Source organism: Malania oleifera, chromosome 10 (assembly GCF_029873635.1).
Source record: "Malania oleifera isolate guangnan ecotype guangnan chromosome 10, ASM2987363v1, whole genome shotgun sequence".
Classification (NCBI taxonomy): Eukaryota; Viridiplantae; Streptophyta; class Magnoliopsida; order Santalales; family Ximeniaceae; genus Malania; species Malania oleifera.
The window spans coordinates 13095810-13121247 of record NC_080426.1 but is presented as its reverse complement, the minus strand read 5'-3'; the positions used below and the strand labels follow the sequence as shown (position 1 = coordinate 13121247).

Below are 25438 nucleotides of genomic sequence, written 5' to 3'. Positions count from 1 at the left end.
TTTGTCCTAGTTGGCTTGAAGAGCAGGCTTCAAAATGATTTTCTTCCTACTGCAGTGGAAAACATATGTGTTCTCATGTTCTTAAGTCACACACAAATCATCTAACCAAGGAGTACATGGCCAATATTTTCATGGGTATGATATCACACCAAACATTAGCAAAACATCCCATCATTTGGATAGGAACCAAAAATATTTCACAAACATGTAAAATAGAGTATCAGGAAACTAGGATTAGACTAGCAACTTGGAATATAGGGACACTTACAGGTAAAAGCATGGAAATTGTGGATACAATGATTAGAAGAAGAATTAATATAATTTGCCTTCAAGAAACTAAGTGGGTGGGGGAGAAAGCTAGAGAAATAGATAAATCAAGATTTAAATTTTGGTACACTAGAAAAGAAAAACATAAGAATGGAGTAGGCATTATTATAGACAAAAACTTAAAAGATAGCGTTGTGGATGTAACTAGAGTAAGGGATAGAATTATAAAAATCAAGATGGTAATAGGACAACAAATAATAAATATCATTAGTGCTTATACTCCTCAAGTTGGCTTAGCAAAAAATCTTAAGAGACAATTTTGGGAAGATATGGATAGTATTATACAAGGGATACCAGGGACTAAGAAAATATTTATAGGAAGAGATCTGAATGGACACATTGGAAGAGATAATAAAAATTATGAGAGGATACATAAAGGATATGGATATGGAGACAAAAATGAGTCTGGGGAGATGATCTTAGACTTTGTTATGTCATATGATTTTAGTATAATGAATACTTTAAGAAGAGAGAAGAACACTTTATAACCTTTAAAAGTGGACAAAATAGAAGTCAAATAGATTTTTTTTAAACTAGGAGGGTAGATCGTTTATCATGCAAGAAATGTAAAGTTATTCCAGGTGAAAGTCTAACCACACAACATAGAATCTTATTGTTAGATATATGTATTAAAAAATGAAAGAAAAAGGATAAAATAAACCAGTGTAGGAGAACTAGATGGTAGAACCTAAAAGGAGAAAATATAATAAAATTTAAAGATAAAATTATCAAAGATGGGGATTGGACCATAAAGGATGGGATAGATACAAATACTCTTTGGAATAGATTAGCTAACTCTATTATTAAGATAGCAAAAGAGATTATAGGTGAATCAAGAGGAAGATTCCCAAATAGCAAAGAGAGTTGGTGGTGGGATAAAGATGTACAAAAAATCATAAAGACAAAAAGAATTTGGTCTAAAACGAGGCAAAAATATAGAAACAAAGATAACTTTCAAAAATATAAGGAGGCAAGAAAAGATGCAAAAAGGACCGTTAGTGAAGCTAAATATAAATCATTTAATAGTTTGTATGATAGATTAGGTACAAAAGAAGGGGAAATAGATATATTCAAACTTGCTAAAGCTAGAAAAAGGAAGAGCAAGGACTTAGGAAATGTAAAATGTATAAAAAGTGAGGACGATATTGTCTTGGTTAAGGATGAAGATATTAAAGAAAGATAGCGAAGTTACTTTAGTAAGTTGTTTAATGAAAACCAAATAGAAGGCTTAAACTTAGAATTGTCAAATGAGGAAAAGACTAAAAATATAATATTTATTCACAAAATTAGAGTTAACGAAGTTAAGCTAGCACTAAAAAAGATGAAAAATGGGAAAGCTATGGGACCAGATAACATCCCAATTGAAGTTTGGAAATGCTTGGGTGATAACGGAATTATATGGTTAACTAATTTATTTAATACAATTGTAAAAACTAAAAAAAATATCAAATGAATGGAGGAAAAGCACTTTAATACCTATATGCAAAAATAAAGGAGATATTCAAAATTGTAATAACTATCATGGAATTAAACTTATGAGCCATACGATGAAACTATGGGAGATCTACCACAGAAGCTATTTATCTTTTAAGAAGATTAATGGAAAAGTTTAAGGAAAAGAAGAGGGACTTGCATATGATATTTATTGACCTTAAGAAAACATATGATAGGGTACCTAGGGAAGTTCTATGGTGGGTTTTAGAAAAAAAAGGGTGTATGTTGTAGGTATACCGATGTCATTAAGGATATGTACGATGGAGTAATGACTAGTGTAAGGACTATAGATGGAGAAACTAGAAAATTTCTAATTACCATAGGTGTACATCAAGATCTACTTTGAGTCCTTATCTTTTTGCTTTAGTGATGGACCAATTGACTAAGAGTATTCAAAAGGAGGTTCCATGGTGTATGTTGTTTGCAGATGATATTGTATTAATTGACAAAACTAGGGACGGAGTAGAGGCTGAGTTAAAATTATGGAGAGAAGCTTTGGAATCTAAAGGCTTTAGGATAAGTAAAAATAAAACAGAATATATGAAATGTAATTTTAGTAATGAAAGGAGGAATATTGGAGGCAAAGTTAAAGTTGATGATGAAGAAATAAATAGCACTTGTAGATTTCGATACCTTGGATCTATTATGCAAGCTGACGGAGAAATTGAAGATGATGTAATGCATAGAGTTAAAGTAGGTTGGGTAAAATGGAGAAGTGCTTCAAGTGTGCTATGTGATCGTAGAATACCCTTTTATTGAAATGGAAGTTTTATAGGACAGTTATAAGACCAACTATGCTATATGGATTGGAATGTTGGGCGACAAAGAAACATAATATCCAAAAAGTAAAAGTTGCCGAGATGAGAATGCTTAGATGGATGAGTGGTATAACATTGAAAGATAAATTAAGGAATGAACATATTCGTGGTAAGTTAGGTGTAACTCCTATAGAAGATAAGATAAAGGAGGGACGACTTAAATGGTATGGACACTTGCAACGTAGGCCACATAGTGCACCAGTAAGGAAGAGTGACTTAGTTACTGTGGAGGGTAGTAGAAGGGGTAGGGGTAGACCTAAAATAACTTGGGAGGAGATAGTGAGTAAGGATTTAATATCCTTGAATCTATCAAAAGAAATGGTCCATGATCGCATAAATTGGCGGAAAATGATTCATATAGCCGACCCCACTTAGTGGGACTAAGGCTTGGTTTAGATATCTCATGAGGCTCTGGTTGAGGTTCCAAATGAAGTTGCATATGAGTGACCCCATTTATGGAATCCACATACATAGGAAATCTTTCATTAATGATGATTTTGCATACATTCCCTCCACGCTTGAGAAAGGTGTGAAAAATCTTGAAACTGTGACCAAGTTATGATAAATGATGTTCCTTTTCCCAACAATTTGTCATTGTGTTCCAATTATATATCGTCAAACAAGTTGCTCAATTTATTCTTGCAAACCACAAATCTAATTCCCAATTTTCAAGAATTTTCTTTAGTTCACATGTAGTCAAGAGTCCATGCAAAAATTAAACAAATTCACAAAGAAAACTCAAAACAAAAATGATTTTTTTTGCTGCCAGTGACAAATCCGTGCTCCAAAATGCTGATGGTACTCTAGTCCTTCAATTCTAGCATTTTATATCAAAATATCTCGCTTGAAAAATATAATGTCCAAAACCAAGATATCATGTTATAGATAAAAATATTAGAGGAAAACCCAAATTCTCACAAGCTTGCAAGTTGTAGGACCCGCCTCAGGGGGGTGCTTGGAGCTAAGGGAGATCAGAGATGGAGATTGCACTAAGGTGGTGGTGTGGTGAGAAAAAGCAGGAGCAGTGGTTCAGCTGGCGCGTAGGGCTTCACCAGTGGATGGAAGGTGATGAAATTTTAGGGGCTAAGGTTTCTGGGGGTTCTGTTTTTTATGGCATGGGAGATCTCAAGAACAAATTCGAGGGAAGGGGTGTCCAGAAAAATGGGACACGATTTGAATTTTTGGAAAAGTTCACAACTGTTTCTAGTTTTTTTTTTCCCCACTGAATTTCAAGGCAAAGAAGATGGTTGAAATGGATGAAATCTAGGACTGGGATTTAGAGTAACGAAGAGGGAGACAGACAGAATTGAGGGAGAGAAACAGAGAGAAGGAAAGGGAATAAAAAAAAAAAAAAAAGAAGAGAAGAAGCAACAGGGTAGAACATAGAGTAGAATCAGATCAGAAGCACCCCAGGGAGGGAGGGAGAAGTTACAGAACAGAGAGAGAAGAAGAGAAGAAGAGAGGAAGAAGCAAAATGAAACGGGAAGATGGGGGAATTGAAATGGAAGAATGGAGATCCATTTTGGGCTCTGACACCAAATGATGCAGGGGCAGCATCAAGGATTGCAACCATAGGGAGAAAATAGAAGAAATTGAAGAAAGGAAGGAAGGTGAAGGGAGGAGAGAGAAGATACAAGGGGGAAATCACATGTTTACTTCAAATTCAAATTCAACAACCAACTTCAACATGGCTTTCATACACTTTATAAGAAAGCCTCTCTAGTACATGAAAGCACACATATACTCCTAAAACTACATTAAATTACAAAAAAACTCTAAAATAACAAATATTACAAACAGGCCCTACAGATAATCCTATACTAATTACACTAAGCACACAATTAACTAGATCGAACAATCCCTAGACCCAATTCTTCTTAATTATTCTCCAACAAAGATCTTCTAAGGTCTTGCTTCTTGTGGTGCATCACATAGTCACTGAAAATAAGCACCCTTTAATCCATCTCCTTCAAACCACCCCCTCCAAACCCCTTCCTAGCCATCACCTGATCCAAAAAATCTCAACTCACTGTGTCATAGGCTTTTCTGAAATCCAACTTTCCCTCCTTCCCCTCCTATTTGCGTTCTCCACCACTTCATTAGCAACCAAAACAGCATCTAAAACCTGTCTATCCTTGATAGATGCAAACTGTTCCACGGAAACAGTACCCCCAAAGACCTCCCTAAGCCTATTGGACAAAACCTTAACCAAAATTTCATGAGGCTAGTAGCCAAGCTGATCAGCCTAAAATCTCTCACTTTCTTGGACTGCTCCTGCTTAGGAACAAGGCAACAAAGGCACTCTTTCCACCACCCTATTCCAATGAAACTCATGAAAAAACTCCATAATATCCTCCCAAATCACCTTCCAGCTTCCTGAAAGATAGTAATTGGGCCTAGAGCCTTATAACTATCCATCTCAAACACGGCCCTGACACCACTGCTAAGTAGAAGGGTTTCTCCAACCAAAGAGCGAGATCTGCCCAATAGGGCTCCAATCAAAGCCCTCTATGGTCAATCTATTCTCTTGGCTCCAATCAAAGTCCATAATCCCATCCCACCTCCAAATACTTTTGAAATCATGCACCAAATCTCCTCATTTGATTTCCAATTGATGATACTATTTTTGGGACCTTTTCTTTTGTAGAAATTTTAACAATAGGGAAGTGGTGGAATTTTCTTCTTTTATATCTTGTTGGATTCTTTTACTATTGCTATAGGTGGGGCATTAGAAATTTAGAATTTATTGGGCTCTGGATGCTTCCAGAGTTTTCTCTACTATTTCCATATCCATCTGATGCAGGAGCAGCATCAAGGTTCTATAGCCATGGGAGAGACTAGAAGAAATAGAAGAGAGGAAAGAAGGGGAAGGGAGGAGAGAGGAGATAATAAAGGAACTCATGTTCACAACTCAATTCAAATTCAACATCAACTGCTTACAACATGGCTTTCACACACTATTAATAAGAAAGCTTCTTCACATGAAATTACATATAAACCCCTAAAACTACATTACATTACAAACATACCCCTAGAATAAACAAAAGTCACATATACAATAAACAAGCCCCCAAATACACATAATACTATCTTAATTAAACTAAACACATTATAAATTAGTTAGACTACTAACTAAAACCAACAATCCTCGATCCAATTCTTATTAAGTAGTATCCAACAAGGATCTTCTCAAGGTCTTGCGTCTTATCCTACATCACCATCTGACATGGTCCTCGCTTTTTCCTTTTGTTAATAGTCTATGGAAAGCTAAAGCCCCTTCTACAACTAGGGCTTTTGTGTGGAAAGCCATTCTCACTAGTTAACACCAACAATCTATTACAAATTAGGATTTATGAGGCTTTATCTCCAGATGTGAGTGTGATGTGTCATGCTAGTAGTGAGACATGTGCTCGTTATTTCTCCACTGTTTCATGGCTTGATTTTAGTGAAACATGCTTTTGGTCTGTTTAAAGAGATTTGGGAACTTGGTTGTGTATCTAGCGCTTTGGATAATTTTTTGTTGATTGACATTAGACGGTTCAAGAGGTGTAAAGAAGTGAGGATTTTATGGAACCATGCAGTTTTGGCTGTTTTACAGGGTCTTTAGCCAAAGACTAAAGAGGAATGTGTGTATTTTCCGAAATCAAGCATCAGTTGTCAAATTGATCTAGGACTGGTGTTTTTTTAGCTTCATTGTGAGTTTTTTTTCGTCAGGATGCTTCGAGAGTGTGAGTTTTTTGGATATTGAGTGTGATTGGTTGGCTCTGCTAATATAATTTAAGCCTGTTCGTTTTTATTCGTTTTTCCCTTTCTTGTTTTGCATCAAATTGGAGTATGTTTGATCGTCCATGCACATTCTTCATTTTCTAAATATAGATTTTTTTTTCTATTAAAGCAAGTTGATTTGTCTTCGTTAGTAAATCTTACCAATTTATCACCAGAAACATTCTAAATCAATGATTTCATATCTCAACACTGTACACTTTCGGACACAATTCATATCAGTTTTGTATAGGTTAGAATCACTCTAAGTTCTTAACATATATTTTTTTTTTTTCCACAAATACAAGCAAGTAGTGAACAACCACCAGTTGTTGATTTTTTCTTTTCTTCAATAAATTTACTTTAAATTCATTTAAATGGTTTTTTTAAACAATTTTTACAATATACAGAGATGACATAAAATTAGTGTCTGCATCTCAATTTCTTAGAACAGTTATTCAATGGATGCATAAGAGACTGGTAGGTTATAGAATATAGACACAAGAAAGTGGAAATACATGAATTACAGAACTTTGGAGAATGTAAGAAGGTATTGCTGCAGGCCAATAATGATTTAATCAACTTATCTAAGCCAGACAATTTCCAATTCCAACATCTCACGCCTGTCCACTTATATCATACCTTTAGCCTTCTCCCCATTAAGAAATTCTATCATCATATATTATTCTTTCTCAGCCTCAGAAAGCTTATTTAAGTGATCTAACTTTGGTGCATGTATTATATATATGCATTGTGCATGTACGATGTAACCATTTATGCGTTGTTTCCTTCCCTGCTGAGTATATTAAGAAAGAATAACGGATAACAGTACAATTGAACAGGAAAACAAAAACATGGTAATCCATTCCAACTACAGATTTCCCTCAATGACAGAATAATGCAAATCATTACCAAAAAATGAAAGGCATGCAACGCAGATCTTTTGTCATTTCCAAAAAGAGAAAATTTTGTACCTGTACATTTTCCTGGTACACTAGTGGCTGAATTCACACGACACAAGATGATGAGGTCGACTGTTTACATTGTTAAGAGGATTGTCTCAACAATGATGGACTATTATCAGGCTTCTTTTGATATGCTTTTTCGATGCCTGATGAACCCATCCATCAAAGTAATGTAGGTAGATTTATTTACAGCAATTCCTTTTTGTGTCAGCTCCTCCAAAACACGCACTGCATCCCTGAATCTCCCTCCAGTACAGAGCTTACTGATCTGCTCTGAGTAAGCTATAGAACTTGGATCAGATTCCTCCTGAAATTCCCTAATCTTCACATCTTCACACTTGTCCTTTTGTAAGGACTGATCAGGTAATTTACCTGCTTCAACCATCTTTGACATAAACTCCTCAGCTTCCTTAATCCTACCTGCCTCAGTAAGGGCACTGAGAATGGCATTATACGTATAATGGTCGGGCCCTAGTTTCTTTTCCTCCATTTCTGTGAGAAGATCAAAAGCATCCTCAAATTTTTCTTCTTTGCATAGGCTTGTTATCAATGTGTTGTAGGTAACTGCATCAATTTCTTTCCCTTTTGAGATCCATGTGTTGAAGAGCTTAAGAGCCTTTTCTAGCATCCCTTCCTTACAAAGCCCGGAAAGAAGAATATTACATGTAAATACATCTGGTTTGAATGAATTTTCAACCATTTTGTTGTGAAATTGAAATGCTTTCTCAACATCTCCTTTCTGGCAATACCCATGAATAATTGTGTTGTATGTGGTTTCATCCGGGACCAGTCCATTCTCTAGAAGTTCATTCAACTTGCTGATTGCTTGTTCAGTTTTTCCTGACTTGCAGAGCCCTCCAATTATAGAATTATATGTGACAATATCTGGAATGACCCCTTTCTCTTTCATCTCATCCCAAAGCTTCAAAGCCTTGTCTACTTTTTCTTCCTTAAAATATCCCACGATCAAAGTGCCATAGCTCACAGCATCAAGAAAATAACCCCGCTTACTAGCAATATTAAGCAACTCGTAGGCCTTGCCAAGCTCCTTCTCCCCACAGAGTGTGTGAAGAATGGTATTTAAGGTAAAGTTATCCATCTTTAAACCCTTTCTACCCATCTCATCCATCATTTTGAAAGCTTCTCCCATGTTCCGGACTTTACAATAACCATCAATTAAAGTATTGTAAGTAATGCAATCTGAGGGAAACCCACTTTCTTCCATCTTCCGAACAGCATTCCTTGCTTCATCCATCTTCCCTTCCCGACAAAACCACTTAACCATTATATTGTGGGAGACAGCATTCATTTTAACCCCCTTTTCACTCATCTCTTCTAGCAATCTGAATGCCTGTGAACTTCTTCCCAGCTCAACACACCCATTAATCAAAGTGTTATAAGTGACGACATCAGACAGCAATTTCAAGTTCTCCATTTCATCTCGCAGCCTGAAAGCTTCATCCACTCTTTGCTCATTACACAAACCATTAATCAACATGTTATAGGTCCAAATATCCGGCAATAAATTACTTTGAGTCATCAACTCAATTATCTTAGCTGCTTCCTTCAACCACCCCAACTTACAATACCCATAAACCAAAATATTATAGGTATTTCTATTTGGCATCAATCCTCTATTCTTCATATCCAACAGCAAGTCTCGGGCTTCATTCAACCGACCCTTCTTACACAGTGCATCTAATAATGTATTGTAAGTCACATTATCCGGGGAACAACCATATTCTCCCATTGATTTCAGAAACTCCATAGCATCCTCAAATTTATTCTCCAAACAATACCCATACATCAATATATTAAGAGTGCTCGTGTTTGGAGCAACCCCCAGTTTAATCGCGTCATTGAAAATCTCTCTAGAAAACGAAATTGAATGCAGAGATGGGTATCTTACCAAAGAATTGAGCAGCGTATTACACGTAAGAAGATTTGGGCGGAGGCGGAGCCGCTTCATTTTCTTGAAAATTTGGGTGGCATTGTGGGGGCGACCCGACTGGACGTAGGCCCCAATGGCGGTATCGAGGAGGGCTTTTGACGGGGCGGGGAGGTTCCGGGGCGTGTGGAGGATAGAGCGGAGGAGATCATGGCGGCGATCGGAGGTAATGAAATAAACAATGAGGGATTTGGCATCGGAGAACTTGTTGTAGCGGAAAAGGGAAGGGAGGACAGTGAGAAGGGAAGGGAGGGCGTCTGTGGGATTGCGAGAGAAGTTGAGGATGTGGTGTTGGGACCATTTGAAGAAGGAGAGGACGGTGTAGGGACGAGAAGCTAGGGTTTTGGAGGAGAGGATGGAGAGGATTAGGGATGGAGTGAGATGGGGGATGTATGGGGTGAGAGAATGAAGACGGGTGTTGTCGGCAATGAGAATGGAAGTGATGGTTTCGATGATTTGGGATGGTTTCAATGGAGGTTTCGGGAGGGAGGATGGATCCATCCTATCCTTTGTCTCTGGGGTTTAGGGCTTTGCCGCCGTCCCGGAGTAGAGCAGTAGCCGTTGTCCTGAGAGTAGAGCTTCAGAGACGAGAATTGAGGAAGAAGAGCTCACAGCTCAATTCAACTTCGAAACGACACCATCTACCTCTAGGCAATAAAAGAGCAAAACGTCGTCATTTTTTACCATTCAAAACTAAGGCGACGTCGTCTCCTTTTTAGCCCGAGTAAATCACGGCCGTCCATTTGTTATCCAGTAAGCCGGCGGAAACGACAGAAACGAAGGCGATAGATGGGAATGGGAGCTGGTCTGCGAGTGGGGATTAAGAGTGGACTGAGGGAGTAATCAATCTGTCGGTGGTTATTTGCAGTCATGGGGATCTCCGTCGATGCGAACCCACCGGTTGCGATCACGCTGAGGGCCATAGAGGCAACTCCGGCGACCTTCGAAGAGTACGGACAGGTGATCGAGGCTTCGTCGGGCGCCGAAGAGTTCGGGCCTCACGATGCCCAGCTAGACGTCGCCCGAGGAATCCCGAGGTTACTTAAATCTCTCTCCATATCTCTCTCTCAACATGACAACATGTTGCTAACTCTTGGGATGCTGATTTTGTGTCGTTTCTAGTTAGCCAGTTCTCTTTTTTTTTTTTTTTTTTTTAAGCTATCCTGTTTTATTGCTGTCAATGTTTCATCATCTATAATAATATGAGCAACTGAATTGCAGTTAGGTCTTGTGTTCATCATCTGACAATTCTTAGTCTTTTTTGGATGAGAAAACGCATGATGTATGTTAAGTTCTTTGCATAAATTTCTTTTAGTTGGTGGAATGTTTATTAATTAGAAAGGTTAAAAGAATTTGATAGTTTGTACCAAAAAATTGTGTAAATTTTTTTATAAAGCAATAACAAAGAAGAATGAGAATGTCTATATTTTTTCAAAAAAAAAAAAAGAAAGAAAGGAAAAGGTAGCCGAATGCACAAAGCTCCCGCAAATGTGAGATTTGAGAAAGGGATGGATTTATAATACATAGTCTTATCTTACATTTTTATGAGAGACTGTCCCGCAATTTTTGTATGAGTGATTTTTGTTATATTCTTGTACATTTTTCATTACTTTTTTGTTGTGCTTCATTCTATTCTTAACATTGAAATTGCTATTCCATAAACCTAACTTAACCTTTGGAAATCCTTGGTTTCTCATTTGTCTGTTCTATAAAATTTTTCATAAAAATGAATAAAGAGTAAGGAGGCAAAATAGTAAATATGAATCTTAATCGCACTAAAACTACTTACCATGCTACCATATATTTACCACTCCTTTTATTGACATTGTTTAATGTGTTTTGCATGAATCTTGCCTTTTTACATGTCTGATAACATATTTAACATCTAAAATGCAAGCACATGGACACGTCAAGGGAAAGGTCCCCAGTATAATTTCTCGTATATGCTTTTCCTCACATTTTTAGGCTGTAGTTCCTCTCCTTTCTATTACAGAGATCACGTCCTATGTATTTCAGATCATAGTCACATATATTTGTTCATCAAACAGTCTTTCTTTTTTAAAAAAAAATATTCGTAACAAAAATATACATGTAATTTTTCAAAGTATTAACTCTCAAAGGCTACATGATGCAATTACAATGGGAAAAAGACGAACGGAAATTTCTCATAACTACATGAATATTATCCTTTGAATTTATCTGTTGATTAGAGAAAATGGCTTATATTGTCATATCCTCTACATGAAAAGGAGCGGAGCCGGAGTCCTAATTTATTTGTATGACAACGAGTTCCTAGCCCTTTGCATTGTTGAACTTGGTCCTTTGGGAAGAGTTCATCTGCGTAGCACAGTAGCACAAGTTCAAATCTGGGAGTTACAGGCTGCTATACAATAGGAAGTACGATTAACTATCATCTTTAACGTGGAAGAACAAAGAAGATTTGATATTTAGTTTTATTACTAATTTTATTATTTGAAATTGTTTGGGTTTATTTTAGATTTTAGTTATTTAGAGATTTATTATCATTTCTCTTTTCTGTTTCATTATTTAAATGTAAAGTTCAAGCCTATCTAAAATCTTTAATATGTACATTTCATGGGAGATGGCATTATTGATACTCAGATCCTAATTGTATCTTTTTCCCCTTAATTTGGCCTTTTCCCTTTAGTTGTTTCTTTGTTTTCTTATTTAATTTCCTTATTACTCTTTATTTTCTATAGTTTCCTGCTATTTTCTCTTTTCCCAATTAGCAAGAGCCTTAACCACTGTTGATTAGGCTGGGCACTTATATGTGGACATCAAGTTACGTAATTATAGAAGAAGACCAAAGCTCGTTTATTGGGGCTTTTGACAGAACATTTATTTATATAACAGGTTCTACATCATGCATCTCGAGGGCCGGTCACGTCAGTTTTTTGCGATCACACACCATGCAAGTGTGACTCAGTGCCTTGGTTCAATTGGCGGCCATGTTTGGTATCTTGGAGTTGCCAAGTCATCCATGTTGGATTCAAATGAAATTGAAGGTGATGAGCATGGGAAGAATGTTGTGCGCTCACATTGTGGCCATTTCTATGTGCCTCCTGCTGTTAGCGATGTCTGTGCTTTCAGAATTTCAGGTCCTAAGTTTTTGAAGCTTAATCGTGGGACATGGCATGCTGGACCTCTGTTCACAGCTGATGCTATGGACTTCTACAACTTAGAACTAAGCAACACAAATGTGAGCATATTAATGCCCTTTTTCTCTCTATTAACACCTACTTTCGTATGCCTTTGGTGATGCATTTACCAAGCTGCTACTAAGTTTATGGCTGTATACTCCCATTTCTTTCTCTCAACATATTTCATAACATGCCATGTTTGACACAAATTTTTGTACCACACTAGGAAAGATAAGGAATTCAAATGCAAAACCAGAAGATACCTTTTCTCATGCCAAGCTCCATAGTTGATGTAAATGGTTAAACATGGCCAGTTGGTTAACCTAATCTTGGATGACCTTTCTTCACCCATTGGGAACACCCGTCCTTTAATTTTCAATATTCAGGTGAAAGAGCTGGTTTATAACTTTCCTATACGTATGATTTTGTGGTCGCATCTTGTTTTCTAGCCTGACAATTTCAGGCTTTCCAGTACTTGAGTGATGTAGTTGTTGGAATTAATTAAGGAGCTTTTGCAGTTGAGGGCAAAATAACAGGCAGGCTTCTTGTTTTATTTTGAGGATCAGGCTACGCCATATTTTGTTGACAAGAAGATGTCGATGAGATTGTGCAGTCCAGGTTCTTATAAATTCCAGAATCCTTGTTAGCTTGCTAATGAATTATGGGTTATATTTGGGATTTTTTACCAAGTATTGTAGTTTTAATGGAGAGATTACTAATTTATTGTATTTGTGGAAATATTATAGCATTCTCGAGCTAAATAAAATTTAGTAAATTCAAGTTCATTGATGAAGTTCAATTCACTAGATTCAATTTCACACGACGGGGCTACCACATTCTAGTAAATACTTTCGGTACTACAGTTGATGGGATTTTATCGATTAACTCTGCAATATTTTGGTGAAAGTACTCATTATATTCGTTATTGACTATATTTTGCTTTAATGCATATATATTTGGATATGTACATGAATATAGATATTGACAGTAGCCCGAGCTATTACGTTTTACCTGTGCCGTTATTGCTTCCAGTACAACAAAGTTGCTCATTCTCCTCCCAATATGAACCGGCCATTTAGATTTTCTTGCTAGACCAACACAAATATAATCAAGTCGTCGCTGGTCTGTTCTTGTGCACGGGTAAGGGTGTATGTTTTAAAAGTGGGGGTTGAAGGTTACATTCATCCAAGTGCCTCCTTTGCTCTGTTTTGTTATAAGCATTTTTCCTCGTCAACCACTCTAGGGCCATTGTTGCAATCTTGTCCATTAATATTAGTAAATTTGGATTTGGTTTCTGTGTGCAGGTGGTGGATCACACTACGCATAACTTCAAGAAGGAAAATGGGGTGATGTTTTTTATTGAAGATGAATAGTTTGTACGACTCTCATCTTCTGTGCTTTATTTGACGAGCCATGTAAAATAATTCTCCTTTCGTTTATGAGAAGGATGCGAACTGCAGTCTTGTACAAATGATGAAAGCGGTTTGCTCGATCGTAACTGATTTTATCAGATGGTGACAAACATTTATTTATTCGTGTTGGAGCTTTTAATATCTATTTGTTGGTTTTTCAATTTCTAAAATTTACTTTTATTTAATCATTATGCGTTACCTGAAGACTTTTCAATATTATGAGTTTGAGATTTTTGTGTTGGATGTTGTAGGTTCAAAATTTCATGCCAAATTAAAATAAATACTCGAACAAAGTATTTTTAGAAATTGAAAAAATAATTAAAATTATTCAAATTCTTTTACCTTGTTGATCCCCACATAGCATATGACTGTTCTTGGAATATTGAAAAACTATTTTAATATAAAATAATTAAGTATATAATTAAAATTTTACTTTTTCTATAATCACTTATGTTGTATTCTTTTTTATTTTCACAATTTTAATCATATTTATTAATTTTTTTCTACCCAATTAATTTTTCTAATTTTTTATATTTTAAAAATATCAATTAAATAGTTTGTCAATTTTCACTTATATGTTTTTGTTTTTAACTACAGCTTTTCAATTTATAATTTTTTTTCTTAGGACAAAAGGCACTAACCTTCCTTACCATTTGACAAAACAACATTAGAAAGATTTTTTGAGATTATTGACCTGTCCTAATGTAACGACCCGAATAAAAATGGTCTTTAAACAATAAAAAAAAAAAAAGGAAATGGAAGTTGGGAAAGAAGGGAAGCTACCAAGTTTCGTCGATAAACACAGGGTTTCGCCGATGAAGGCTTAAGAGAATTCGTGGACGAACACAGGGCTTCGTCAATAAGAAAATACCGAGAGAGATTTTGAGGCAGCTTGAATTTCGTCGACAAATACAGGGTCTCGTTGATGAAATTTGTGAAGGACTCGTCGACGAAGAACGGGCTCGTCGACGAATCCCCTGTTTTATATATATACAAAAATCCAAATTTTTATCTTATTAAGGAAGCCATCTCTTTTCTCTCTCACTTCCCTTCGATTTTCTCTTTTTCTTTTGTCGATTTCAGGCCAGATCTTCGCCGGATCGACAATCCGAAGTCACCACGACGCTCCTGGCGGAATTCTCTCCAAATCTGCTGGAGCGGATCATGGAAGAAAGCTAGTTGGAAATCATCCCAAAGTTGAGGTAAGGCTTTTTAAGTCATATTTAGTCTTACACTAGTTATAAGAAATGTTGTACGCATGAAAATACTGAAGTTTAATACTGAGGGTTTTCAGTTTTAGGGTATTAGTCAGGGAATCCCTCAGGTGTTAGACTTGAATACTTTTGAGTAAAAACTTTCTACTCAATATTTGGGTTTTTGACAATTAGGGAAAGTATTATATGCTTTAAAATACTGAACTTTATTACTAGGAATTTCCATTTTCAGGGTGTTGAGTTGGGAACCCTGCGGGTGCAGGGAAGATTTTCTTAAGAGCTTTGCAGGAATCAGGTAAGGGGATAAATTAAGCTAGTTTGTTTTGAGAAAATGTATGTATATATTTATATAGAATCTCATTTACGAAAAATGTATATATTTATATATATATGATTTATATTTGGAAAATATTGCTTAAATGATGATATGTTGAATATGTGAAAATCCGATTGTGTGGCATGAGTAAAAATGTTGGGAAATACTGTTTTCTGGGAATGTGGATGATATGGATATTTATGTGGATATGTTTGCTGGCGTACGGGTCGTGCTATGTGGATGAGATTTGCCAGCGTACAAGCTGTGCTATGTGATTTGTCGGCGTACAGGCCGAGCTATGTGATTTGCCAGCATACGGGCTGTGCTATGTGATTTTTCGGCGTACGGGCCAAGCTCTGTGATTAAAAGTGAAATACCGGCGTACGGGCTGATGATTTTCATGATATATGTATATGTGAAAAATGATATGATAATTAATGATATGAGTTATCCATATATCACGATTTTAGTATATATATATGATATCAGAACCTAGTTGGCTTGGTCTAGGCTAGCACTTGCACGGTACCGTTGCTATGTATCCATGGTCTTCGTGATCATGATATTTGTGTTAACGCCGCTGTACGGAGTGGTGTGAGATTGGATGGTCGATGTGGTTATTTTTCAAGAAGTGTGTTGTTACCGCCCCTGGTGTATGGATCAGTCCGGATAGACCCATCGAACCTACAGACTAGACTATTGACTTGGCAGTGGTAAGTCAACCATTGTCAGGTCCCGCCTTCGAGCCACACAACCCAGTCATGTGAAGGTAATACATGACAACAGTCAGCTAACCTACCAGGATTGTTTTATGTTATTATTATAATGATATGAGATGAGAAATGTTTATGAAAATGCAATATGTTCTACCATGTTTCGATATATATATATGTTTCCCAGATTTGATAAACAGTATTGAATATCTTATGTATGGTATATGTAGAACACAGAATACTCATGTTGACACACACTGGTATTAGTTTATTTCCCTTACTGAGAGGTGTCTCACCCCTAAATTTTACAAATTTTTCAGGAGTCCCAGATAGGAAAGCGGGAAAAGCCCCGCTGACATAGTGTGGTTTATCTGCCCTTTTTTTTTAAGGGTAAGTTTTTGGTAGGGATAGCATGTTTTTGTGGGAATTGTCCATAGATTTCATTTTTGGGATGTATATATGAAAATATAGCGATTGTAATAACTCTGGTACATTGTGATGTATGATATAATGGTATGAATATGATTATACATTTTCTGCTGCGTAGGCTTCTGCTGTATGTCCTAATGTACCCCTGGTATCCACGAGTCCACGTGAATTGTGACCTGCTGAGCTGAAATATAAGATGTGTAGTATTGATTTTTTGAAGATATATATAAAAAAAAAAAAAATGTGAAAAAATGAGTATGTCGTGACACCTAATATTTTAAAAGTGTTACATACCTCCTTTGAAATAAGTCAAAAAGACACAGACGTCCCTTTAAAAGACTTGTCTCTTTTCAGAAAAAAAAAAAAAAAATTTGTTTCTTTTAGATAAATCTCTAAAGAGGACCCTAAAATTCTTAAAACAAGACGAATAGAATTTTTGAAACCTTAGGGAAGATCTTTAAAACTCTTAAAACCTCAAGGGAGGTAATAAAATTTTTAAAATCTTAAAAAACATCCCTACTTTTTTTTGGCCAAACGAGGATTAGTATCTTATCCACACGCAAACACCCCCCCCCCCCTTTTTTTTTTTTTTTTTTTTTATAATTCCTGATGCTGATACAAAACAGCCATCTATTTAGTCTGAATCAGCAGCATGGTTCCTAGCATCAGCAGCATGGAACAATTTAGTTTTCAAGGACTATTTTGTTGTATACTTTAAAGCTTATCACTTTTGCCTACCAAACCCCACACAAAAATAAAAATAAAAATAAAAAATTTCGCTGCCGGCCTTCTGAAATCCCTTCCCTTTTTGCCCTTTTCTTTTTTTCAAATTAATTTAATAGTAGGTATGAGAGAGGGGTGGAAGAAGAGATAATCTTGAGGAAGATTTATAGGGATTAGGCTCCATTTTATCTTTCAGTTCGCCCAACTTCGGCAACATCTTTACATGCACACAATTTCTATAGTGTGCGAGTCTAAATAGCTGCAAAGAGGCGTACAAAACCTTGTACACAAACCTCCCCAATGCCTGCCCAGTGGCGCACCGAAATTTGCTAAAGGATTACAGAATTCCAAGTCATTGCTTGTAGGGAGGGAAATGCACTAATGATAATACAGGCCCGAAGTGAAATTTCATGGTGCAACTATAATTGCAGTTTCATTCCAATTGTTGAGAGTTTTTCCAGAGTCTCACCAACAAAAATGGGAACAATTTTTTTCTCAATGGTACTAACGAATGCACAATAGAAACAAACATACAAACATTTGCGGGATCCATCAAGTCGCAATGGATTGAAGCCACTGCTATGCCCCTCCCATCATCTGCACAACAACAACAACAAAAGGGGTGAAGTTTTCCATGTAACTCCAATTCTGAAAGCTGAAAAATGATTTATTTTAAATGGACTGATCTCCACGCAAGGAATTGTAGACCACTAAGCGACAGGACTAATCTAAAAAAGCAGGAATTTTTCTGTGAAATGCATAATCACCTTAAATAAATCCCCAAACATGCCTTGCATGGGATTTCTGCGCGGTACTCCATAAAACCTCTCCGCAATTTCATCTAGCAACTACAAAATAATTTTTATTAGAATTCAATTCAACAAGTGTCAACCAGCAGCAATAATATCAAAAAAAAAAAAAAAAACTATCAAACAATAAAATGCACCTCAGTAAATGCAAGTTCTCTGTCTATGCTTGGCTTGTAATTCTGTCTCAACATATTAAAAAGAGGCAAAGCATCTCTCTGCAACCTGCATTGCAATAATGCTAAACAATTAAATATATCCAATCATCCCCATCTTTTATAAATTCCAAAACAGGCTACATTTCCAGAAAATACTGACTCAATACTGGGAATCATATAGCTAATAAAAAGTGCAGCTAATGAAAAATCTCTAGTAATATTGGCATATGCCTTATTAAATTCACAATACTCCCACAATCTGGACCTTTACATTGTGTAGGTTGGGATAGCATGGGCTTGTAAAACGTTATATCAACTTCATCTTTATGCTATTTCTATGATCATGGTGACCACCCAAAAAACAAATGAAAGGGAGACTACTAGTAGTTTGTTCGTTTGTTTTTTTTTTTTTTTATACATATTGTAACACATTCCTTTCCCTTTCTTCTTTTTTATATTTTTTTTTAAATGAGGAGCTGCATCATTAGCTTCCAAATTCTACTTTCAGGATCCAGCACCCCGGCCAGCTTTCTCCAGCTTATGATAAAAACACAAATATTCCACTCGCAGATCAGAATTTAACAGAAATGAAAAGATATGAAAAAAGGAAATATAACTTACGTTTGCAAAAGATAATTGATGAGCTGTGTCAATTCTGACTCTGGGAAGTCAAGCTGCTTTGATTTGATTTGCTTCTTAACCTCATCCATAAGATAGTTTGCATCTCGCAAATTACCTAGAGATAAGTACCTACAAAGGGAGCGAAAAATCCCATCATAAGTTGACACATGAAAATTAATTGAAGCAGCAAAAAGATTCAACTAGGAAAAACTGAAATCTATATTATCCACTCTACATAGTGTCGCAAGCCAGCCCTTTAGTTTCACAATATAAGATTGGTACAACAAATCCTGAGCTCTGTCAAGCTTCCACTGCAACTGTAAGCAGTTTAGTCGTGGGAGGGAGAAGAGGAAAAGATTTTCATTTTTTTTCCCCCGTTTTTTTGTTTTGGGGGGGGGCGGGGGGGGAGGTGGGTTTGTTTTGTGTGTCTCTGTGCATGTTTTATTTTTTGCAGTGGAGAGTTAGGGTTTCCAAAACTTAAGGTGTATTCCTAGTATATGCAAAACTATGACCATAGAGCAATTCAAAATTATGTCATATGCTTAGGGGGTATTCCAACTCCCAATTATTTATGCAATCCACATAGTTCATTATGGAAAGAAGAGTTATCTTGTGTTTTGATTAGACTTTGAGAAGGCTAATGGTAGAGTTAGTTGGGATTCTTTGGATAGGGACATTAGGAGGAAAGGCTTTGGTGTTTGTTAGGTGAAGGAGTTGGGTTAGGGGTGTCTGCTAAATGCTTATTTTTCCATAGTTATTAATGGGCAGCCTAAAGATTGGTTTTCTTCCTCCACAGAGTTGGGCAAAGTGATCCGTTATCACCCTTTTTGTTTGTTCTTATCATGGATGTGTTGAGTAGAATGATAGAAAGGGCTGTTGATAGGAAGTGATGAGAGGTATAGAGTTAGGTTAGGAGGAGGTTGTGCTTCATTTGCAATATGCGGATGATACCATTATTTTTTAGATGATCATGTGGACTCTTTCGTTCAAATTCTTACTATCATGCAGATTTTTGGGTCTCTCTGGTCTTAGAATCAATTTGGGAAAGAGTGATATTGGTCCGATTAATCTTAGTCCTGATAGAGTTCTGGAGTTGACATCCTCAGCTGGGTGTGGGATTTTAGAGTGGCCCTTCAGCCAATTTAGGGGTTCCTTTGGGAGGTAAGCGTTGCACATCAGCCTTTTGGAATCCGATGGTGACTAAGGTACCTAAGCGGTTGGATGGGTGGAAAGGAGCATTGTACCTTGGGTGGTAGAATTACTCCTTGCTCAGAGCAGCCTACTTTCAACCATGCTGCTGCATTTTTTCATTCTCTTTAAGGATTCCAGGAGGGGCAGCTCATAAGTAAGAGAGGACTATGAGGCATTTTCTTTTCATTTGTTTAAGTAGGCTGTAGGACTAAAGAAGAAGGGTTGGGTCTTGGTAATTTGGTGTCAAAAAACACCTCCCTTTTGGCTAAGTGGTTGTGATAGTCGCCATTGGAAATAAATTCTTTTTTAGCGCATAACAATAAAAAGTGAATATAGTTTATAGAGTAATGTGTTTGATGATAATCAGGGTGTTAAAAATTCTTCTAAGAGTCCATTTGTATTCATTTCTCAGGTTTATCCTTCTTTTCTTCCATTCACAAAATTTCATAGAGGTAATCATATTAGGTTTTGGCAAGATCTTCGGGCGAGTGGGTGGGTGGATGGGATTTTTTTTTTTTTTTTTTTTTGGGGGGGGGGGGGGGGGGGGGGGGGGGGGATGGTGTTGCTCAGTTATATTGCCTCTTTTCCCATTATAATGATGTGATGTCCTCTTTTCTTATTTCTAAGAAGGATTCTTTTTCTTGGCTTTTTCGCTTTAGAAGGGATTTGAATGATAGTGAGGTGGAGCCTATTCCTCCTTTGCTCAGTTATATTGCCTTTCTTCCCATTATAATGATGTGATGTCCTCTTTTCTTATTTCTTGAGAAGGATTCTTTTTCTTGGGATTTTCACTTTAGAAGGGATTTGAATGATAGTGAGGTGGAGCCTATACAAATGTTAAACTAGGCATAGCACCAATTGAATGTTAAGGTGGATGAGTAGTATAACATTAAAAGATAAATTAACAAACGAACAAATACGAAATAAACTACGCATAGCACCAATTAAAAAGATAAGGGATGGGCAGCTTAGATGGTTTGGGCATTGGCCTAGTAGTCCACCTGTGAGGAAGAGTGAGTTATTGTTATGGCATTAAAAGAACTTGGGATAGACCTAAATAACCTAGAATAAGGTAGTGAGGAAGGGTTCGATAGCTCTTAAACTAGAGGAAGAAAATGCCCTTGATCGCGTGAATTGGTGGAAAAGGATTCATGTAGCCGACCCCACCTAGTTGGACTTGACGCTTGTTGTTGTTGTTGTTGTTGTTGTTGTAAAGGTATTCCATGGAGGAGTTGTCTTCTTTACTCATTTACTAGAGAGTTGCGACATTTCTAGTTGCAGATACTCGGATGGATCATTTTGACCCAATTTGGAGGTCTATGTCGAAGAATAAGGCCAATAATTATTGGGTCCGAAACCCAGTTGTGCTCAATTAGTTGTTTAAGTATGTGTGTATAGTTTGCTTTTATTAGGATTATATATGCGAGGGGCTTGTTTGTAGTATTTGTATTTCTAGGGGTTTGCTTGTAATTCATCTTGTTTTAGGGGTAAATGTGTAATTTCATGTGTTTAGAGGCTTTCTTATAAATAGTTTGTGTGAAAGCCATGTTGTGAGCAGTTATTGTTGAATTTGAATTGGAATTGAGCGCGAGTTTTCCCACTTGTATCTCCTCTCTTCCCCTCCTTTCCTCTTCAATTTCTTCTAATCTCTCCAATGACTGCAGATTTTTGATGCTGTCCCTGCATCATTTGATATGAGAGCCCAAATTCAATCTTCCTTCTCCCATTTCAATCCCCCCATTTTCCTTCCAATCATTCTTGTTATTCTTCCTTCCTTCTCTCTTCTCCTTCTGTTCTCCCTCTCTCAGCTCTGTTCCATCCAGCAACCTCTCTGTTATTCCACCTTGCTGGATTATTTCTCTACTGTAATTCCATAATCTTCCCCCTCCTCTCCTCTTCTCTTCTTCTTCCTCCTCTCTTCTCTTCAGTTCTGCTGCTTCTTCTGCTTCTTCCTTCTTCTTCCCTTCTCTTCTCTTTGTTTCTCTCCCACAATTCTATCTCCCTAATCTCTTCTATTTCCTCTCTCAAAATCTTTCATTTTGAAACCATCCAAGAATCTAAATCCCACACCCATACTCATCCCCTTCAACCATCCTCTCTGCTGAAATTTCAGTTTTAAAAAATTAAAAAAAATTAAAAAAAAATCGTTAAAGCAGTTCCTGAACAAATTCAAAAATCCCAGTCGTTTTCCCATTTTTCAAACACTACCTTCCAGACCCCTTCCTGCAACCCCACCCCCATCCCATTGAAAACAGAACCCTCAAACAAAACCCTCTCTCTCAAGTTTTCAACGCCATCCAATCACTAGATGAGGAACCCTCACGGGCCAGCCAAACATCTCCAGCCGTCAACTCTTCAAAAACACTAACCTCCTGTGCTTTTTCATCACACCACCAACACCAATGAACTCCCTCATCCCCTGATCTCCCCTTGACTCAAGTTTCATCGCCAGAGTCTTGCCACCGGTGACTCGCATGCACCACAGGCCAGGAACCTGCAAGTTGCCTGAGTCTTCTCCTACTTCCAGAATCATGAGAAATCGATTCCAGCCATGAGAAATTGGTGTTTTTCCAGATATTTTGATTTGCAGCATAATATTTTGGTTCCCAACTTGAATTTGTGCAAGTAAGCATGATAATTTGCTACGAGAAGCAAGAAATTTCCACTGCCAACATTAGAAATCAGGTTTTACCGCTGCATTTGTGAGTTTCATGAGTGAATTTGTTTCATTTCTTTGTGATACTAAAGAAAGGCGACTTGAAAATTGTTCTTCTTAAATAATTGAGTGAAGTTTGTGATTTGCAGCATAAAATTGCATCATGGTGACCAATGTTGAATTGTCTGCAAGGTGGAATTGTTATTCAGTAGGGTACAAAACATGGAAAACGCCTTGGAGACTATTGCCAATACTTTGAATAGGCTAACAACTGAAGTTGCAGCCTAACGTAAAAAGCCCACAAAATTTCATACCAAACAAAATGTGGAATAGTTGTTATCCCTCATACTTTTGAATTGTTCGAAGGCTGGAATAATCATTTGAGTAAGGGAATTAAACTAGAAGTCTCAGATTTTAATGGTTCTCCTGATGAATTTGATGACGGGTGTGTTCCTTGGAGTACTATTTTCGATGGTATGACATGAATGAGGCTAGAAAGTTGTACTTTGCTGAATCAAAATTGAAGGGAACTGCTTGAATTTGGTGGGATTGAACAACAGAAGATCTTTAGAAGGAGGAGATTTGGTGAAATTACAACATGGGATGAGATGAAGCAAGCCATGCAGGGGCAATTTCGGCCTCCCAAATATCAGCAACATGTCCATCTCCAACTCTTTGATTTGAAGCAAGAAGAAAAGACACTGATGGAGTACACTATTAGATTCTATAATTTGGCTACTTGTGCCGATATGGAATGGAAAGAGGATGTGATGATAGCTTTGTACAGAAAAGGGTTGAAACCAGCCATTGCCTCCAAACTTGCTGCAGGTTGTCTCGTTATGGTTGGGGATGCAGCACAGGTTGCCACTCAGATTGAAGAAGGACATGCAACACAATCCTACTACAGCTACATCAGCCCTTCACTTTGAGAAGAGTACTAATGGAGTTGTACGAGAGAAGACAGTCGAGCAATTAGATGAAGGTGTTCAGATTAATACCTCTTGGAAGACTCGTGAGCATTTTGGAATAACTTCTAAGAGCCAACCATCACTCAAATGCTTTAAGTGTCAAGGTTTTGGACATCGAGCGGCACAATGTCCTAACCAATTCATGGCTGTTGCAGAAAAAAGAAGATGATAATGATGAAACTCAAGTAGTTGAAGCTGAAACAGAAATACCAAGTGACTTAGATGATGGTGGCAATGTGAAAACTTGTTTAGTGCTTCGACATTTGCTTCCTTCGGCACAATGTCCTAACCAATTCATGGCTTTTGCATAAAAAAGAAGATGAAAATGATGAAACTCAAGTAGTTGAAGCTGAAACAGAAATACCAAGTGACTTAGATGATGGTGGCAATGTGAAAACTTGTTAAAGAAACAGAGGATTGGAGGTGGATCAGCATCTTTCAAACTCAGGTGATATGCCAAAAACAGCTTTTTACTTTGGTTGTCGATCCTAGTAGTTGCACAACTGCAGTTTCTGAAGAAGCTGTGAAGAAATTAAATTTGGATCTTGAGCCTCATTCCGAACTGTCGGATTTCTAGGGAATAAATTAGGAAATTCTATTTTTTAAAATTTGAAAATACTATTTCAGTGTAGTTTTAGTTTCCCGTTTTCTAGCCTAGAGATCTGCTGCTTTGATTTGCTGATTTTGTGGTGATTTGATTTGCTGATTTTGTGGCCTTCCTCTACTATTTATCTTGTAATGGTGTCTTCTTCTTCTAAAAAATCCTTCATGGTATCATGGTATCAAAACCTCGTGCTCTTTTCTTCTGATGATGTCGTATAAGTCGGAAATGACCGGTGCCCAAAGAAATCCTACCGGCTCTTCCGGTACTTCCGAAACCATTCCACCCAATCCTCCCAAGTCTATATCTGCTGATTACTATTCCCAGAATTCAGCACTTTATCTCACGGTTACAAAACTCAATGGGCGGAAGAAACCATGGTGCGAGCATTGCAAAAAATTGTGGCATACGAAGGAGACGTGTTGGAAGCTTCATGGTAAACCTGCAAATTGGAAGCCAAAATCCAAACGTGACAGTCACACCTACCAAGCCAACTCTGAAGAGACTCGAGAGCCTTATACCAACTCAGATGCAGTCCCTTTTACCAAGGAGCAATTAGAGCACCTATACAAATTGTTTCAATCTCCAAAACTTTCCTTAACTCCGTCTTGTTCTTCAGTACAGAAGGGTAACTCTCTTGCTACTGCGTTTTTAGGTGTTATTCCTAATTCTATTCATTCTTGGATAATTGATTCTGGCGCAACTAATCATATAACTGGTTGCTCCAAATTGTTCTCATCCTATAGTCCATGTGCAGGCAATAAAAAGGTCAAAATTGCAGATGGTTCACTCTCGGTAATTGCCGAGGTGGGAACTATCAAACTCACTTTGTTGTTAACTCTCCACGATGTGCTCCACGTTCCAAATTTATCTTGCAATTTGTTGCCCATCAGTAAAATTACCTCTGATCATCAATGTCAAGCTAATTTCTACTCTTCTTATTGTGAGTTTCAGGAATTGACCACGGGGAAGATGATTGGCAGTGCTATGGAAAAAGATGGACTCTATTATTTTGACGATGGACCTAACTCGAGTAGACAATGTCAAAGTACTTTCTTAAATTCTATTTCTGTTTTCAAAGATAATGATATCATGTTGTGGCATTATAAGTTAGGCCCTCCTAGTTTTCAATATTTAAAATACTTGTTTCCCAAT

General features: G+C 37.1%; 3 protein-coding genes across 11 annotated transcripts in view; 1 reads left to right on the top strand and 2 right to left on the bottom strand.

The window, feature by feature from the left end:
- The window catches only part of LOC131167103 (pentatricopeptide repeat-containing protein At2g16880), a 36276-nt gene extending 26343 nt beyond the window's left edge, over nucleotides 1-9933 (bottom strand). For 2 of the 4 annotated variants that reach the window (XM_058125911.1, XM_058125914.1), the window contains exon 1: nucleotides 7376-9931. In XM_058125911.1, the coding sequence (XP_057981894.1) occupies nucleotides 7482-9815 (2334 nt within the window). In that variant the 5' untranslated portion in view covers nucleotides 9816-9931 and the 3' untranslated portion in view covers nucleotides 7376-7481. Of the gene's footprint in view, nucleotides 1-7375 lie in introns of all 4 variants that reach the window. The other 2 variants (XM_058125912.1, XM_058125913.1) reach the window with 2 other exon arrangements.
- A 194-nt stretch (nucleotides 9934-10127) lies between these two features.
- Nucleotides 10128-14048, top strand: LOC131167105 (uncharacterized). Of its 6 annotated transcripts, XR_009139991.1 has the most exons (4): nucleotides 10185-10351; nucleotides 12189-12534; nucleotides 12702-12861; nucleotides 12994-13264. XR_009139991.1 is itself a non-coding variant. In XM_058125917.1 (3 exons), the coding sequence occupies exons 1-3, from the start codon at nucleotides 10185-10187 to the stop codon at nucleotides 13846-13848; spliced, it is 582 nt and encodes a 193-aa protein (XP_057981900.1). In that variant the 5' UTR covers nucleotides 10128-10184; the 3' UTR covers nucleotides 13849-14048. The 6 variants fall into 6 exon arrangements, 4 of the variants coding, with proteins under 4 accessions (XP_057981900.1, XP_057981902.1, XP_057981899.1 ...); XM_058125917.1 differs by lacking the exons at nucleotides 12702-12861; nucleotides 12994-13264 and adding an exon at nucleotides 13780-14048 and having other exon boundaries at nucleotides 10128-10351; XR_009139990.1 differs by having other exon boundaries at nucleotides 12189-12861.
- A 3635-nt stretch (nucleotides 14049-17683) lies between these two features.
- The window catches only part of LOC131167102 (protein GET4), a 33608-nt gene continuing 25853 nt past the window's right edge, over nucleotides 17684-25438 (bottom strand). Inside the window, exons 9-12 of the mRNA XM_058125910.1 lie at nucleotides 18868-18996; nucleotides 18229-18313; nucleotides 18050-18130; nucleotides 17684-17879 (exon numbers count right to left, since the gene is read on the bottom strand). Of these exons, the coding sequence (XP_057981893.1) occupies nucleotides 17862-17879; nucleotides 18050-18130; nucleotides 18229-18313; nucleotides 18868-18996 (313 nt within the window). The 3' untranslated portion in view covers nucleotides 17684-17861. The remainder of the gene's footprint in view (nucleotides 17880-18049; nucleotides 18131-18228; nucleotides 18314-18867; nucleotides 18997-25438) is intronic.